Raw genomic sequence first — 16501 nt, forward strand, 5'->3', positions numbered from 1 at the left:
AAGATCAAATTAATAGAATATGTAAGTACTGAGTACTAAATGTGTGATTATACTAGTTAAAGAAAAGCTTTCCGTTATCAATTCAACCCAAAAAATGAACAAATTCAAACATCCGCGCCCAGATTGAAAAGAATTTAAAGTTAGGTTACCTAAACGAAAACACAAACATAATTAAGTAATCATTTGTATAACTTAGCCTTATTTTTTAATAATGTTGATCTTGTTTTGCCATATTAATACTATTGAAATAGAAAATAACGACATTTCATAAAATGATACCTTAATTTTACTTGTTAAACATTTTTGTCTACCAAACAATAAATTTTCTTTTATAAAAGTTACAGAAAAAGTTTAGCTATCAAACATCCGACCTGAGATTAACTAAAACTTCATTTCAATGAAAATATTTTATCATTATATCAGACTTAGTTGGCAACAGTAAACTATTTTAATGTCAATGTTATTACAACTATTCTAGTACTAATGTACTAAATAAACTTTTTTTCAAGTTTGTTTTTCATGCTATTACACTAACCAACCAGCCAAATGGTACGAAAAGCACACCCATATTAATGGGGATGACCCATAACAAACAACTTTTTTAAATTGCTTATAATGATAAAACATATTACACTAAAAACACAAAGAAATCATAAGTTCGGACCTTAAAGGCAATATTGCTATAAAAATATTGTTAAAATGGACAACCCGACAATAAAAGAAACATGAAAATAACCAAAAAAATAAAAATACTTAAAACGGCTCATTTGTTTTCTATTTCACAAGGATTGTTACCGACTTGATATGCTTAAAATGACCATGGGATAACATAGGGCTCTTATTTCTTTCAGTTGCCAAATTATCATTTAGCTTAAATGAAAAACAGTACAAAGGAAAATATAGATCAGCAACACTAAACTAGATTCCTCATTTAGCTAGTTGCTAATAATGGCCGCAAAGGATATAACATGTTAAATATTATATTACAAAGCCTTAGATGGAGGAACACCACGCCGTGTCCACATGGTTAGGGCTCCATTCATGGTCATATTTTGAATGCATCTGCGACAAAGCGATCACATAGTCCATTATATATTTATGTTGTGCCAACTGACCGTTCAAATATGATGCATTTCTGAAAATCATCAGTTCAAATACGTTTATATATGTATCAAATTTGCCCTGGATTTCCTAGGTTCAAAGCCCATTTATTGCATAAAGACAACACAGGCATGCAAGAGAAAAAAATTACCGGTTACCTTTTCCATCAGTAGTAAGGCGGGGAATCTTTGCAACATTTTCAATGGAGCTGCACTCAAGAGGCATGCGGTGTGCTTCTGCTTGGGGAGAATAATATGGTTCACTTTGTTTCAACTGCTCATTTGAAAACTGATCTCCCACTTGATTTAAGTAGATGTCTAAGGTCGGAGATGAAGACATTGCCAACTTTCTCTTGTTCTTAAACCTTCATCTAACAGGGGTATGAGAAACAAACAGCAAAGCAAACTAGATTGTACAAGTATTTGATTCTAATGTACGACGTATTTGCCATGAAAGATACCTGTCTTTCTTCTTCTCAAGATATCTATGCACCAATGCTTTTCTGCTAGTAGGTCCTTCTGGAAGCAAGTTACAAAAATGAATACTTAAAGCCAATAGGGGTGAAAATGAAGTTATCATCATAGCATAAAGGATACCAAAACATCTTTTATATTGAGTGAAAACCATCATAACAACATAGCCTTTTATTCCTGCCATGAAAGTACATCAGTTTTGTCCCACTGATGTTTATACACAAAACAATACAAAACCAGCTTCCAAAAAATAAAATACCCCTCATTGTCCTACTTCACTTTTGGAATTAAAAAAGGTCCAGACATGGGCGGCAAAAAATTGAGGGCACAAGATAAAAGCTGAATCTGTAACAAACCTACACTCCAGGTTGGAAAGGACCTTAACCAGCTAAGCCAACAGATAAAAGTTTACTACATTAGTTAGCAGGTCAGGCACGCATCTCTTTAGATTTATCAAGGTTCCACCACAGTGGTTATGTCATGGTCCAGAATCAATTAGTTCATCCTGGTGGCACACCATCTAAAAAACACCATATCCTATTTCACATCAAATTAAACGAGAAACAAGAAATAATCATAGGCCATGACCCAAAAACTGTATGTCAAATACCAGAAATCTCTATTCAAGCAGACAAGCAACTGAAATATAGCTTTCTAATAAATTGTAAAATTTGTATTCTATCATGCCTATTCCAGGAAAAAGTTTTATTTGAACACCAGTTCTTGCCTATGATCAAAGTCTATTGAAGCTTATTTATTTGACCAGATGAGTAACAAGGAAAAGAAGTTCGGAAGTTGCTCTAGGTTACAACCAACAGAAATGATTTGACACAGGAAGGAAACAAGGGATAGAGGGAGGAAAGGAGTTTGGGGCACCTGGAGGCTGGTTCTATTGTATTAACATCATTATGAAGATGATAAGGGAAGGCAAAAGGGTCCTAATGTGCATGAAAACTACAAACAAGATCAAGTTTCAATCACAAGTCATTAATCAAGGATTAGCAACACAGCTGCATCTCTGTTGTTCAATTACTTAAGTTCATTATTCAAAAGAGAAGCCTTAATGGGGAAAAAAAATTACAGGTTCTATAGCAAAAAGTTTAAACCTAACCCAACACCAAAACAAAATACAGCTAATGAGTATTCATGGCAAAACCATCATCCATAGCCATTAATCAGAGGAGAGGTGCTAAACATGTAAAGAAGGAAATTATGAAATTTTGCGAGACAATTAGAAGGAAGTATTTACCAAGGCTGTCTTCAAGAGATGCATTGCTCTCTTCTCGAGGAAATTGACAGTTTTCTGCCAGATTTACAGCAAAAAAGAAAGAAAGAAAGAGGCACGTCAAGAATCAATAGAGGATTATCTTCGAAAATAACATGGTTCATTATAAACTGAAACAGATTCATCCAAGAAAAAAAATGTATGCTTATTTGCTTATTACTCCTTTTTACCACTCTAAGTCACACAAACTCCACATGGACTTAGAAGGGAAATGAAGCCGAAGTTAAAAAGGCACCTAAACCAACCCAAAATCCTACCTGTTTGCTGAGGTGGCAATATAACCATTTGTGAACATGGGGTTGTTTTGACACTTGCAGCCTGTGAATGGCATGGAATGGACCATGGTGTGGACCTTTGATCAGCTAGAATTTCGTGAGGAAATGAGACTGGGCTTGCAGCAAGCTGCATGATTGCTTCAGCCTGCAAAACCATTGTAAGTCAATATGACAACACTTATTTATAGTGAGATAACCCATATAACATCTGAACTATTAAGAAAAGAATATAGATAACCTTACAACCAGGCATATCATCATAGACATTCACTTTCCCACAGTAAAAGATTGTCATCTGTCCTGCTGGCTCTTTTGCTGCACCTGCAATTCTGGGCAGTTGGAAAATTTTCACTCTTAGAACCTCAATCGGCAACATCAACTAAGCCAAACCGGTAATATGACATATTCCTTAAAAGAAATGCTCAAGATAAGTCTACATCAAGCCCAAAATTTTCACTCAAAATCAAGTTACTCTAAATCTTGCAGGAGTTGGTCATGATTTGCTGAACTATGACCATAAGCATTTTTTTAAGATGAAAAATAATATGCACCAAACCAATAAGATGCAATATTTTAATTAGACAACCTAACATGAAATTAGGCAAGTTATCAAAGTAAAGAAGTAATGGAGTTTATCCAGTAAGGCAATAGGTGCAATCTCCTCAAAATCTTTCACTACAGAAGCTGACAGAAAACATTCATAGCCACAACCTTATGTGTGATACTGTAGTCTAAACTCATACAATCAACCAGTATCTTGATACTTGGGAAGGGGTAAATGACTTTTTAAAGTTTTTTGAGGACAAAACATATGATCATAAAACCAGCAATACCAGAATATCTTTTAACAGCACATCTAGTAGGTAAAGCTTCGATCAAGTAATAGTTTTACATGCCAAAATCATGAAATTAAAGAGGAAGAGGAAAAGCATACGTTTTAGCTGCCCCTACATATATACAAGAACCTATAACCAGTAGCCATGCAAGTTATACACCAAGGACTAAAGCAGGGCAGAAATGAAACTACAGCTACAAGATTTCAACTACCTGAATATTCCTGACAGAAGTATTTAGTTCCTCTAGAGTTGGTATTTATTAAAGAAAAACTAATAACAAGTCAATAACCACACATTTAACAAGGAAAATAGTTAGACTCCTATCTGAGTGTTGTATTATACCATAACAAGCATTGAAATGTAAGCTGTAGCTTTCTTTCTTCCATTAAATTTCAGTTAATCACATCGTTAAGTAAACATCCTTTACAAAAGCCATTTTGTCTCCTGTTAGTTCAAAACTCCGATCAACTACTTTCTCCATGATGAGTTCTTGATCCGTTTATGCGAGCTAGTTTGGTTTTCTCATCAAGAAATAGGGACCCATAAATTTAGGAGCAGTCCAATTCAAGAAAGCCTGAGACAGAAATGAGGCGTTAATCAAAGCCGAGAAACTTTAATCTCAACCAACCACTCTTATTCGCATGGGAGATGCTAGTCAAGCACTCTAACCAGCACAAAACTCTGCTTGGAACTTACTCCAAATTTCTTGTATAGCCAACTTCAATGTCATTCCGTTTTGATGCCAAGACCAATAGATTACTCTGACAAACTAAAAAAATCAACAGTTGTGCGCCACGTCATTTATCTACATGTTGACCCTCCCACTCATCCCAAGCCACTAAATTAAATGGTTAAGAGTTTTAGAGCATAAATAGGTAAATCTAAAGGATCAAGTCTAAAATAATGGAAAGGAACAACTTTTGATCAGCATGCCGTCATTGTTGACTTGAGGATTTTGTAGTAATTGCAAGCACAAACTCGACGTCGAAAATTACGGATACAACAGAGATACTCGGCCACATGTGCGAAATTCACATTCCTTTCACATTGAAACGCTTAACAGTTGACTCTATGTTGGATAAAATTTCCTAAAGAAAAGGATAATTAAATGACCTCACCCTCATTGAACTAGGGTTATCTAGAAAGGAAAAAATAGGGTGCAAAAAAATAGTGTAAAAAGAACACCTTGGAGAAACAGAATCATTTCCGGAGATGACCGTTCGGCCAGAATTGTCGCCGGAAAAATCGGATTTCGAGGGATTTGAAAGGGGACAAGGAACGGATTCGGAAACTGGAACCAATATCCCGTTATTCGGTGTCATTTCCCTCGGTAGAACGTTTGAATCAGAAACGACCTGCGAAAATTTTTAATTAATTTGACTAGTTTGACCAAAAATAAAGAGAGAAGTTTGTAAAATATTCTACTAAACTAAATACAACTTTTTCATGCCTTGGAAACTGAAATAAAATAACATAAACAAGATTAATTTATCCAAAAAAGAAATACACGCACGCGAGGCGGATATTCCGGGCAGGGAGGGTAAAGTTTCTTCCGAGCTTCAACGGCGTCGGAATCAGACGTCGTTTCTAGAAGAGTTTTCAACGAGATCACCTGCTGAATCGCCTGCGATTTGTTCCAAGACGGTCTCCGCATCCCTAAAAGCAAAGAAGAAATTGTGAAAAGAAATAGAAATTCAAAAATTCGAATCAGAACATGCACACACTTCAACATTCAAAACACAAAACATACATAAATTAGAAGAGAAAAAAATAGATGCACAGAGAGAGACCTTTTTCTTTGAGGTAACGGCGGCAATCTTCACGAGTGACCTGAGAAATGTCATCCTCAGTAAGCTGGTTCAGAGGCTTGTCTAGAGGTGACCGGGAGACCGTTTCTCCCGGAGACATGACGTCAAATTTCCGGTTAACAGGAACCAGCTGCCTTTGGAGCACTAATTTCTCAAGTTCCTTGTCTTAGACGCTGCGAGATCGATCGGCCGAGAGAAAGGGGGTAAGGTAAGGGATTTTTTTTTACACTCTCTCCACTGATTTCAGTGATTACTAATTTCGTAAATTGGAAGGTGCTCCAGGGTCTTTCGGACTTTTCGTTATGAAAAAGAGTAAGAGAAAGTGAGAAGGAAGTAGAACGCGTGAATTTGAGACAAGCTTAGGTCTCCACCATGGTGTCATCTCAGCCTTCCTTTTAAACCTTTTTTTTTTTATAATTTTTTCTTCGCTTTATATTTTTATTTAGATCTAATTTTTCCCCCTAATCCCTGTACTCTTAAATTTTTAAAATTTAGTCTTCCTGCTTTTAATTTGAAATTTTGAATCTCTATTTGTTTAATTTTTCTTTCAAAAAGAAAAAAAAACCAAGAGCTGCTTAATTTTTAATATATACATTTATTTAAAAATAAATAATTTTAACATAACATAATAAGCTAATAAAATATAGTCTATTACAAAACTAATATATGAATTAAAAATAAGTAATCACGTAAATATTCAATAATAAAATATATTGTTTTTAAAAAATATTTTGATACTAATTTTTAAAAACATTCATTTTTAAAATAGAAATAATTTTAATTATATATTCTATATTTATATTTCCATTTTATGTAATACCTTTAAAAGTAATTCCTTTACCATATTTAATCTCATCGTCACGTTTGGATCAAAACATATATCTTATCATTAATTTTAATCTCACCGTCATTGTTGTTTTCAACATCACTGAAAACATTCTCATTCAATTCATAACTTATTTCTTTTAATTATACTTTAATTTATCAATCCCACAAGCAAATTGACTGAATGAAGGGAATCAAAAGTTGAGAGACTAAATTTTAAAAGTTGAAAGAATACAGGGGTGTGAGGCAGAGTTAAACCTCTTTTTGGCAGAAGAATTAGACCTTTTTATTTATTTTGTTATAAGCCCACCCCGGGTCACGCCACGTAATGACTCAGTTTTCTTCAAATTACCATATTAGCCCACTTCAGTTGTAATTAGAAAATAAATGAAAGGAATGAAGTGGAGGCACTTGTTCCAAAAATTTGATTAATTAAAAGTATTAAACGACGTGGAAGGTGAGGATACTAGGGGGCGGGAAATGAAGGGACGGAGGAGTTGAATCACGTGATGGAGGCAGCATAAATCGTGGTACGGATGATACAGTGTTAAGGACCCAGAAGCATTGATAGGTGCGGGGATGATCAGCCCTGTACCACCACTTGTCAAACAACCCACGTGTCTTCCACTCCCTGTTAAACCTAACGAGTGGACCACATCTTTAATCCCCCCACAAGTAGCACTGGCTGCCCTGCTACAGTCCTACCCAACCACGGCCGCTGGCCCACTTATCCCCCCCCATCACACCACCACGTTTCATCTTTCTCTCCCTCTCTCCCCTCCCCTAATTCCACACCCCGCTTTTCCCCACACCGCCCTACACACCCACTCCTTAATGCCCCCTTTCCTTTTTCTTTATTTGGCTTAATTTCCATCCAATGCCCTTAAATTATCTTTCAATTTTTCAATTTATCTTTAATCTTTAAACCATTCAAATTAAGTCCTAAATGTCTTCGTATTTTATCAATTTAGGTGTTTGCTCAAATTTAACATAAAGAATATCTAAAACATACGAATTGAAGTGTAAACGCCTAAGTGCCTACTACATAAATAATTTAGATGTGATGTGTTAAAAAATAGATGGTGTTGATAAAATTTAAGTGGGCTATTGATTTTTTAAACATATCATATTTACATATATTCTACATTATATTTGAACAATAATTTAGCATCTAAGTTAATGTCTAGGTTGATTGAAAAACATAATAGATATGTAATTGCTACTTTAAAAATTCAATTACAATGTTTTGTATAGTTTGAGGATGTAGAATGGGATTAACCTGTCATCAGATTAGGGTTGCAGACGTTACTAACCAATCACAATATTTAATTATATCGTAAGTAAAATTGCAAGCTAACTATTTACATCACATCATATTGGGAGCAATACATGCTAATTTAATATTTCCATAATTGTGTCTTATACAATCGATTAATGAATCATGCCATGCCATGCTAAACTTGGTCTTCCACTATCTACACTCTTATCACTATTTGTTCCCTCTTGAAAGCTAAAAGTTGGATACATAACAAGACAATTCAAATTGTTAGCATCAGAGTATTGGTTTATACTCTACCTATCTACTCCTTCCAAAACTGAGTAACAATACTCTTACAGTCCTTAATAAAAGTTTTATGAGACCCTAAAAATAGTCTAAAATCAAATAGGGGCTAATTTTAAATAATTCTAGAAGTATAGGGAAAATTTCAAAAATACCTAAAAATAGAGGTCACACAGTTGTGTGGCACGCCTCAGACCGTGTGACTTTCGAAGTTAGGACACATGACCGTGTCCCAGCCCATGTCTCTACCCGTGTAACTCATTAACTTGAGACACACGACTGTGTCTCAGCCCGTGTTTCTGCCCATATAACTCACTAGCTTGTATCACACGGCCGTATGTCAGCCCGTGTAGGATCTGCATCTATACTGTTTTACAACATGATCAGGGGACGGTGTGGTCAGCTTAAAATAAAAATAATTCCATTTAAATTTTTTGAAATTTTAAATTAATAAAAATAAATTTGTATTTTATTACCCTTAAAAATGATAAAAAATTTGATTTAATCTTTTAAAAATTATAAAAATATAAATTATTAAAATAGTAAAATTATATTTTTACTATCATAAAAGCTACAATTTAATTTTGTCCAGTAAAAATTATAATAATGTTGGTTGTTATTGCTATTATTAATTAGTGGAATCCATACCAATTATTTTTGTATTTTACATTAAAAAATCCCATTTTCACCATTTTGATCCAACCTAATAATAATAGGTTGTAATTCTCATTTGTAAACTTGATCTTGTCCCCTCAAAGTTAGAGTCAATAATAACAACTTAATAATTGGGGGGGGGGGCCATGACCAACAATATCCCCTCTTTTCACTAGAAGACAAAACACAACATCTAGACTGTTTTGTCAGTTGACGCACCTGCAGTGTTTCATTTCAATATCTACAGTGTACAGTTTCCCTTTCCACCACCAAGATCGTGATTTTAATCTATAGTAGAGTTGGAGTAACCACATTAGATGTCAATTTGTATATTTTTATTTAATATTTTTTAATATTTAAAATGAATAAGTAATTAAGGGTGGGTTTGGATGGCCGATTGAGTGCAGTGCGTTTAGCTTACTTTTTGTCTCACGCTACAGTATCTAATCTCACCGCCACTGCTGTTTTTACACTAACCACAGGTAAACGTACCGCCCATCCAAACTCACCCTAAGTTGATAAACTTAAAATATTTTGTCAACTATATGATGGTTTTATATATTTTCAATATAATATTTTTCTATAACAACTAATTAGATTAATAATCCCAACGAAATTAGATTTTATGTTTATGATACTACAATTAAAAAATAACTGCAACATATATATATATTACTCGTCAAATCTTATATTATGTTTCACAATAGCATTACGAGAATATAAAATAGTTGTGAAATATATGATCACCTTATGTGATTTATTTAATTGGAGTGCAAGATTCAAGTGTCTTATCAGAGAGATGTAAGATTACCTTAAAGCAATTTTTAGTGTATTATCCTTGTTATAGAATTTTATCTTTTACATGTCCACTTCCTTTAAATATTTTTTGTATTAAACTTTTCACAAAATTATAGTAACTTAAAAAATATTTTTTATTACGCGTCTATTGTTGGACATGCATTTGGTTCATGGGAATGCTCCCCCAACTTTTGCTGCCCAACTTCCACATCTTGTATGTGTGATAGTGGGACATGTTTTGGTGGTTTTTGATGCGGAACCACTAATATAAATACCCTAAGCATAAGGTTCCTAAGTAAAATAAATAAATAAATTCTGAGAATAATTCCATCTAGTGAGGTTTTTTGAGTGCTAAGAAGACTTTGACGATTTCCATGTATTCGTATAGCTAAATTCAACGTTCTCATCGGTTGCTTGACACGTTTGACAGTGGTGTAACAACATCTGAATTTTGACATTTGGTTCAGATAATGGTCGAAGATATTTATGTTCGATCTTTTTCACCACATTTTAACATTTAAACCATAATTTATGATTACATTTAGTATCAGAGCCAGGTTATCTGCCTTTTCTGGTTTTAAAATTTTGTAAATTTTCTCAAAATAACAATGTCATATTTCTTTGAATAATTTTTTTTGAGAATTTCTATTACAAAATTTTGTGCAAAATAGTTGAATTTTATTAAAGTGAAATTTCTAAAATTAATTATGTTATAAATAATTTAGTAAAAAAATTTAGAAATTTGTTGTTTGAATTTTTTTTATGTGACTGAAGTAAATGTTTGCATGTGAATTATCTGGTTATTAGTTACATACATTTTTTAGATGCATAATTTTTTTTAGACTTATTGCGTAAGGTATTTAGCAATAAAACTTTAGAATATGTGTTTAGGGATCCAAATAATTTTATTTAATTAGAGAATTAGCCGCAACAACTATAATTAAATGAAATTATTTATTGTAGTAAGGATCTCATAAGGTTTATAGACATTAGATATTGCATAATGACTTAGCAACAATCTTGAATAAAGTTGAAGGATTAATATCTAGCTAAGTTATTTTCATACTTTTATTTAGTTAAAAACTAGCCACGACATTTTTAGTTAAATAAAATTATTAAAGTTAAAAATCACATATAGAAAGTATAGGTATTAAATCACATTCCATATTTATTAAGATAAGATTATTAAATAATTTTTCATAGTTACTTACAGGAATTATGAAAATGAATTTAATAATTTTTATCAAATGAATAGTAAATAATTCTATCATAAAATGTACCTAATTGAATTAAAAATTTAGCCCACATGCAATTTTTATGTCACTAGATTCATTATTTACATAATTTGCATTGGTGAATTATGATTTATGTTTGTCTCGAATTTTTGTTAAGCATGTATGTTCATTTATTTCGCAGTTTTACAACCTGTGAATATGTCTGATAATAGAGTAAATATCTCTGAATTAACTAGTGAGAACGTTAAGTTCTGGAAGGAGAGTATTCTTTTCCAATTGGGGTGCTTGGATATTAACTATGCCATAAGGAAATTTGAGCCACATATTATTGAAACCAGCAATTAGGTTGATATTGTTTTTACTGAAAAATGGGAGCGATCTAATCACTTAAGTATCATGTTCATAAAAAATAAGATTCCTGCTGATGTTCGTGGTTCAATTGATTATTATGAGAATGTCCAAAAATTATTAACGGCTATTGAAAAACAGTTCAAAACTTCTCAAAAGTCATTAGTTAACACCTTGATCATGAAGTTCACATCAATGAAGCTCACTATCGTGAAAGGTGTACGTGATCACATCAACGAGATGAGAGATTTAGCAGTTCAATTAAGAGCACTTGAGGTTGAAATATCAGAATCTTTCGTTGTGCATTCATATTTAACACTCTTCCACCTCAGTATGGGCCATTTAAGGTCTCCAATAATACACCTAAGTATAAGTGGTCTATTAATGAGCTTTTGACCATGTGTGATCAAGAACAGGTTAGACTCATACTAGAGATGGGAGAGAGTGCACTGACGATTACTCAAGGAAAGAAGACGGTCCAAGCCAAGCAAAAGGGAAGGCTAAAATGTAACCCCAAGTTTACATAAAGAAAGAGTCAAAGTGTTTCTTTTGTAAAAGAAGGGACACTTAAAGAAGGACTGTGTCAAGTTTAAAAGTTGGAATATGCTATCTCTCCTTATTCTGAAGGTCAAAAGTAAGTTCATACTCACTGTACCAATTGTTGATATATAGAGAAATAAAGGACGGTTGAGGATGATTCTCCAAATAGGTAGAGAGTCGTAGGTGGTTGAGATGGTCAGAGAGAGAGCTGTGGTTGGTTCTTAGGCCTTATAAAAGGTGTTGTTGGTTCCCCTAGTTCCTTTTTTGCTCCCATTTGTTTTCTACAAACATCTTGTAAGCATTGTCTTACCTAATGTTTTTAAGTAATAGTGGTGAATTTTATTTATTACCTCATTACCTTTTATATTATACTACCATTTTGAATTAATGAAATTACTATATATATATGCACATAAATTAACATTTTAAAAGAAATGCAGAAACAATACATTTTAATTTATTCCAACAGCATCATTATCAACAAGAAAACATGTTAGATGAATATATCAGTCCAGTCCCTATCTCGAAACTAGTGGGTCACTAGGAACATGTTCAACTGATAATAGAAAAGGGTAAGAAACTAAAGAGGAAAAGAAAAGTGAAAAAAAAAGGGTAAGAAACTAAAGAGGAATAGCCTCGTAGCTACGGTGTGGGCACCTTGTTGAAGAGAACCCAAGCCATATCAAGGTAAAGCAGAAACTGTACTAATAGCCAAAAAGAGAGTCACAGGCATGCAAAGTCGCTGCACGCATTGAAAGTGAAGCATATAACAACTTATCTTTCACCAAAAAAAAACCCCATTTTCTGACTTGACCCCGCCAGGCACGGTGGTTGACTTAGCGAAGGCCACGATTGTGATTAGTGCAGCCACGACGACGGAGCATGAGTCTTCAAGTGTCGGTTAGCCATTTACCAACCTCGGAGAAGTGTTTGCGTGTCTCGGTGAAGATATATTTGGGTCTTATCGTCCTTTTTTTTTGAACAAGCAAAGAAGTAGACCAGCAAGGATTTCTTCATAAACCATATACTCATTTCATTATAGTGCAATCGATAACGTTAAGTGCTAAGCTCATTAGAATAGCAGGTTATGGGTACTCGGGGTTAGGTTTTATGGTGCAATTCTTTAATATGGGTTGATTCAATTGGTTAAGTAGTAACGTCTCGTTTGATCTTTACCATGCATGTATAATGTTTTAGAAGTTCATTTATGATCTGGACAGCCCAAATACTCTTCTTTTTCTTCTCCCTTAGCTTCATTATTCTTCAGACTTACAAAAAGACAACATTAGCAACATATCAAGGAGCTATTTATGTTATGAGCCAGTACAAAGACCGAGACCAGATAATCTAGAGACTCATCTTCTTCTAGTATAATTGACACTGCTTTGCATAACAGCTTGACAAAATAAATGAAATTTGCCATAATTGGAAGGAAAGAATTGATGTCAATCTCTCTATGGCGTCCTTTGTCTCTTGAACAGATTATCACAAAACAAACGATTCCTTCAGACTGCAGAGAATCTCCAGTCTCTATGTTCCATAAATGCTTGTGTTTTGCTTTCTGTAATGACACAGAATCTGATGATTTTTACTGAATCTTATGTTTATCCTTGTTGCTGTTCCAGTGCTTCCTACTTAAAATTTACTGATTCTTTTGTATAGAAACGAGTTAATGTGGGTAACAATGCACTAAAGCAAAAAACAAAAATACCTATAAAGAAAGCATATGTAGCCCAATCTTACACACACATTTGACTGTTTGATAGATCCCTAAGTTACTAGTTCCACTCTCTCACTCTACAAAAAAAGGTTACAGTCACAGCTTTTTGATTGCACCATCAGCTCAAAATGTTCACAGATATTTGTCTTGGCTAGAATGGTTCGCCCATTGCTTTGCATTGAGCTCCCTGTAACCAATCTAGCTTAAAAGCAAGGCAGATGAGTTAATCTAAGTCCAAATTCTGGCCACCAGGAGGCCATGTAGTTGAACTTTGTCTTCTGTGCTTCCTTTCAGTTTCAGCAGCAATCAAAAGAAGCCTCGACACACCTTGAGTCCACATATCATATTCTCTCTCACTTCTGCACTCGAACTCAATAATCCCTCTCGTTTCAGTCTTCAATCCAAAATAACGATGCTGCTCTCCGCTAGCGAATAGGTGTCTCCCTGGCCATGACGGAATGTCCTTACACACCTCCAGAACCACATCTGAAACCCCAAATATGTGTAAGTTTCTTAAGGTAGTCAACAATTTCTTATACATTAGCATTGACAACATCATCTTCATGTTATTGCAACTTACTCTTTTTCTTTTTGGTGAATGTCCCAGCAACATGCTTGCTCTTCATCTTCAAAATCACCTTCAAAGTGAGATGATTTTGATGTTAGTGAAATTGTTTAGGATAAAATTCAATCAGATATAAATGGTGATGTGTTGCGACTAAAGCAATAGCTACCTGGCCTGCCTTATTCATATAAACCGAGACGAGTTTCCAGTGAAGATCACCTGCAGAAATGTGTAATTATGATTCATGTAAACTACATAGTTCATATTCATACTCAAGAACAAATGTGCAATTATACGAAAAGGACCGGCTTCGATACCTTTCCGAGTTCTTTTGAGAAGTTCACTACCCTTGGCGAGAAGCTCTTGACTGCAGGCAGTAAGGAAATCCTCTGGGGCAAGTTCTCCACTATTGTTGCGGTTCGAATGGCTGCCATTGCTGCCTTTCGAACAGAATCCAACACTTGCCGTCTTCTCCGCCGGAAGGACGGCCGCAATGTTCCACACTTCCTTTAGTGCTCTTGCCTTTAAGGTTGCTGCCCCACGTAAAGCTGCAATGAAATGAAAAAGCACTCCAATATTAATCCAATGGAGCTTCATTTCAATGGAGTACAAGTTCATCCAGACACTATTATACAATAACATGATTGGTTATAGGCTTATAGGACATTTTTACCTGTAGCAGCAGCAGCAGTAAGAGTCAATATATCATCATGTGAGCGAACATTAACAGCAGAGCTCACAACCGACGCAAGATGGTCACGTTCGGCACCCATGGCTTCAGCAGCCTCCACGCATTGTGCGGCGACTAACGTAGCCGCGGACGCCACAGCCAGGTCGGTTTTGGTCGACTGTTCGTTCTTTCCCGAGGTAGAAGAAGAAGCCGCGGTGGCAGCTGCAATGGCTGCTATGGCGGAGGCAACCGCAGCGACTGAGATATTAGCGTGCAGCTGTGCATTGTGAGCTCTGGTTTCTTGTTTCTTTTTCTCTTTTCTGTCTTTTAACCATCTCCCCACTGTCTTGGCCCCGCTGGGTGTATTGACTCCATTACCACCACTCGTCCGACCGCCATTGAATAATGGTTGTATGGAGTTGTGGGTACGGAAATACTGCAAGAAATTTTGACCACAAACCCAATGTTTTTCAATGTCTAAAGTCTAAACCCAAAGTTGAAATTTGGGCCAAAAAACAAGGTACAGACCTAAAGCATTATAGCCCAATAGCAGGCAATCACATTGTATAATATTATATAATTTGCAGCAGGGAAGTACTTTTTTAAAGGCCTGAAAACAAGCAGCTTTAGGTGATAAGACAAGCAAACATACATGGCTAGCTTAGAAGATCGGAAATAAAAAGGTTTTATTGGAAGAAGACAAAAGTTTTTCCCGCTCTGTGTGTTCTGTTTCTTTGAAACACTAAAGCAACTCAGAGATTAGGTTTAAGAGAAAGACAAGTGATGGTGTGGTTAGCAGAAAAGAGACACAGAAAGCTGATATATTGGTCTCCCTATCCTGTCTGTCTCCAATGTAATAACCAATTAACCATTCTTCACCACTTAAATAAAACCATTATATTTTCCTACTCTAATGCAACTAATTGTTAATAAAGTGTAAACAAAGACCTTAACGACGTCGTCGAATTCCTCAGATGGGGAAACTGGTGGACTATTATCATTAACCAATGGTCCACTACTGTGAGAGAGCCTGCCCGACGTTAATGGTGACACTTCCTGCAAGTACAATAAACCATTTAAAAAAAACAATCACTAAAGTAGGCAAAAGGGTTTAAGGGAAGACACTTTTACCGATTGTGACATGATGCGTTCAAGGACGAGCTGTGAAGTAGCAGAGGAAGTGAAAGAGAACTGATTGGAAACATCAGCGGTGGCCTTATCGAGCTCCTCGGTCTCGCCGTTTATGTCTTCGGGTATTGAAGTGGTGGTACAAGAGGAGCTGCTGGCTGACTTGGGAGCCGTACTAGTACCATTGACTGGATGGTGATGGTGATGATGATGAAGAGGGGCGAGGGCTTTGGACACTTCGAGAGCCGAAGCGCTCCATGACCTCGAGAGGAATTCCATTGGACCTCTTGGGCTCTCCGGCAGCTGTGTACCGGAGAGGGAAAGGTGGGAAATGTGCTCCGGTCGACGACGGGTCCTTGGACTTGCCTCTTCCATGAAGTTGAGTTGAACAAAAAATAGTACTTGAACCGAGCCTTGGTTTTGTTTCTTTAAAAGCTTTAAAGAAGAGAAAAACAGGGGACTTAAATATTTTATGGGAGGTGGCGGGGGGTGTTATGTATATATATATGGATGGGAACGTTTTCGGCATGGTTTTGAGTGTCCTTTTACAAATATAAAATTCAAATTTTAAAGTTAGTTGGTTTAACTCTTCTTTTACTCTCCTACTTTAATTTCTTTATTTGATAATTAATATTACATTAGTGTAATTGTGGAAGGCGAAATATGTCAAAATTGTTGT

At 35.2% G+C, this 16501-nt stretch overlaps 2 protein-coding genes across 8 annotated transcripts; both read right to left on the bottom strand.

Moving 5' to 3' along the window:
* Positions 1-750: 750 nt before the first annotated feature.
* Positions 751-6185, bottom strand: LOC107930689 (protein TIFY 4B). 7 transcript variants are annotated; one of them, XM_016862407.2, is made up of 9 exons: positions 5761-6185; positions 5484-5626; positions 5156-5325; positions 3373-3463; positions 3117-3279; positions 2824-2877; positions 1562-1619; positions 1260-1465; positions 751-1062 (listed from the first exon to the last, which is right to left on the bottom strand). In XM_016862407.2, exons 1-9 carry the CDS (start codon positions 5876-5878, stop codon positions 1046-1048), a joined length of 1020 nt encoding a protein of 339 aa, XP_016717896.2. In that variant the 5' UTR covers positions 5879-6185; the 3' UTR covers positions 751-1045. The 7 variants fall into 7 exon arrangements, with proteins under 7 accessions (XP_016717896.2, XP_016717900.2, XP_040964030.1 ...); XM_016862411.2 differs by having other exon boundaries at positions 751-1135; positions 5761-6181; XM_041108096.1 differs by having other exon boundaries at positions 1253-1465; positions 5478-5626; positions 5761-6178.
* Positions 6186-13374: 7189 nt separating this feature from the next.
* Positions 13375-16295, bottom strand: LOC107930679 (VAN3-binding protein). The gene is made up of 7 exons (XM_016862392.2): positions 15826-16295; positions 15643-15750; positions 14698-15130; positions 14342-14572; positions 14194-14243; positions 14040-14097; positions 13375-13945 (listed from the first exon to the last, which is right to left on the bottom strand). Exons 1-7 carry the CDS (start codon positions 16195-16197, stop codon positions 13683-13685), a joined length of 1515 nt encoding a protein of 504 aa, XP_016717881.1. The 5' UTR covers positions 16198-16295; the 3' UTR covers positions 13375-13682.
* Between the last annotated feature and the right edge of the window lie 206 nt (positions 16296-16501).

Source organism: Gossypium hirsutum, chromosome D12 (genome assembly GCF_007990345.1).
Source record: "Gossypium hirsutum isolate 1008001.06 chromosome D12, Gossypium_hirsutum_v2.1, whole genome shotgun sequence".
NCBI lineage: Eukaryota > Viridiplantae > Streptophyta > Magnoliopsida > Malvales > Malvaceae > Gossypium > Gossypium hirsutum.

Bases quoted from the DNA above. Each gene is read 5' to 3' on its own strand.
- LOC107930679 (XM_016862392.2), bottom strand. From the start codon at position 16,197: ATGGAAGAGGCAAGTCCAAGGACCCGTCGTCGACCGGAGCACATTTCC. The intron at 14,244-14,341 runs GTATCGAAGCCG...ACATTTCTGCAG, and splicing joins TCTCAAAAGAACTCGGAAAG to GTGATCTTCACTGGAAACTC. The intron at 13,946-14,039 runs GTAAGTTGCAAT...TTGGGGTTTCAG, and splicing joins ATTCACCAAAAAGAAAAAGA to ATGTGGTTCTGGAGGTGTGT.
- LOC107930689 (XM_041108096.1), bottom strand. From the start codon at position 5,878: ATGTCTCCGGGAGAAACGGTCTCCCGGTCACCTCTAGACAAGCCTCTG. The intron at 5,326-5,477 runs GTATTTCTTTTT...AAATTTTCGCAG, and splicing joins AATATCCGCCTCGCGTGCGT to GTCGTTTCTGATTCAAACGT. The intron at 1,466-1,561 runs GTATCTTTCATG...TGTTAGATGAAG, and splicing joins CTTGAGAAGAAGAAAGACAG to GTTTAAGAACAAGAGAAAGT.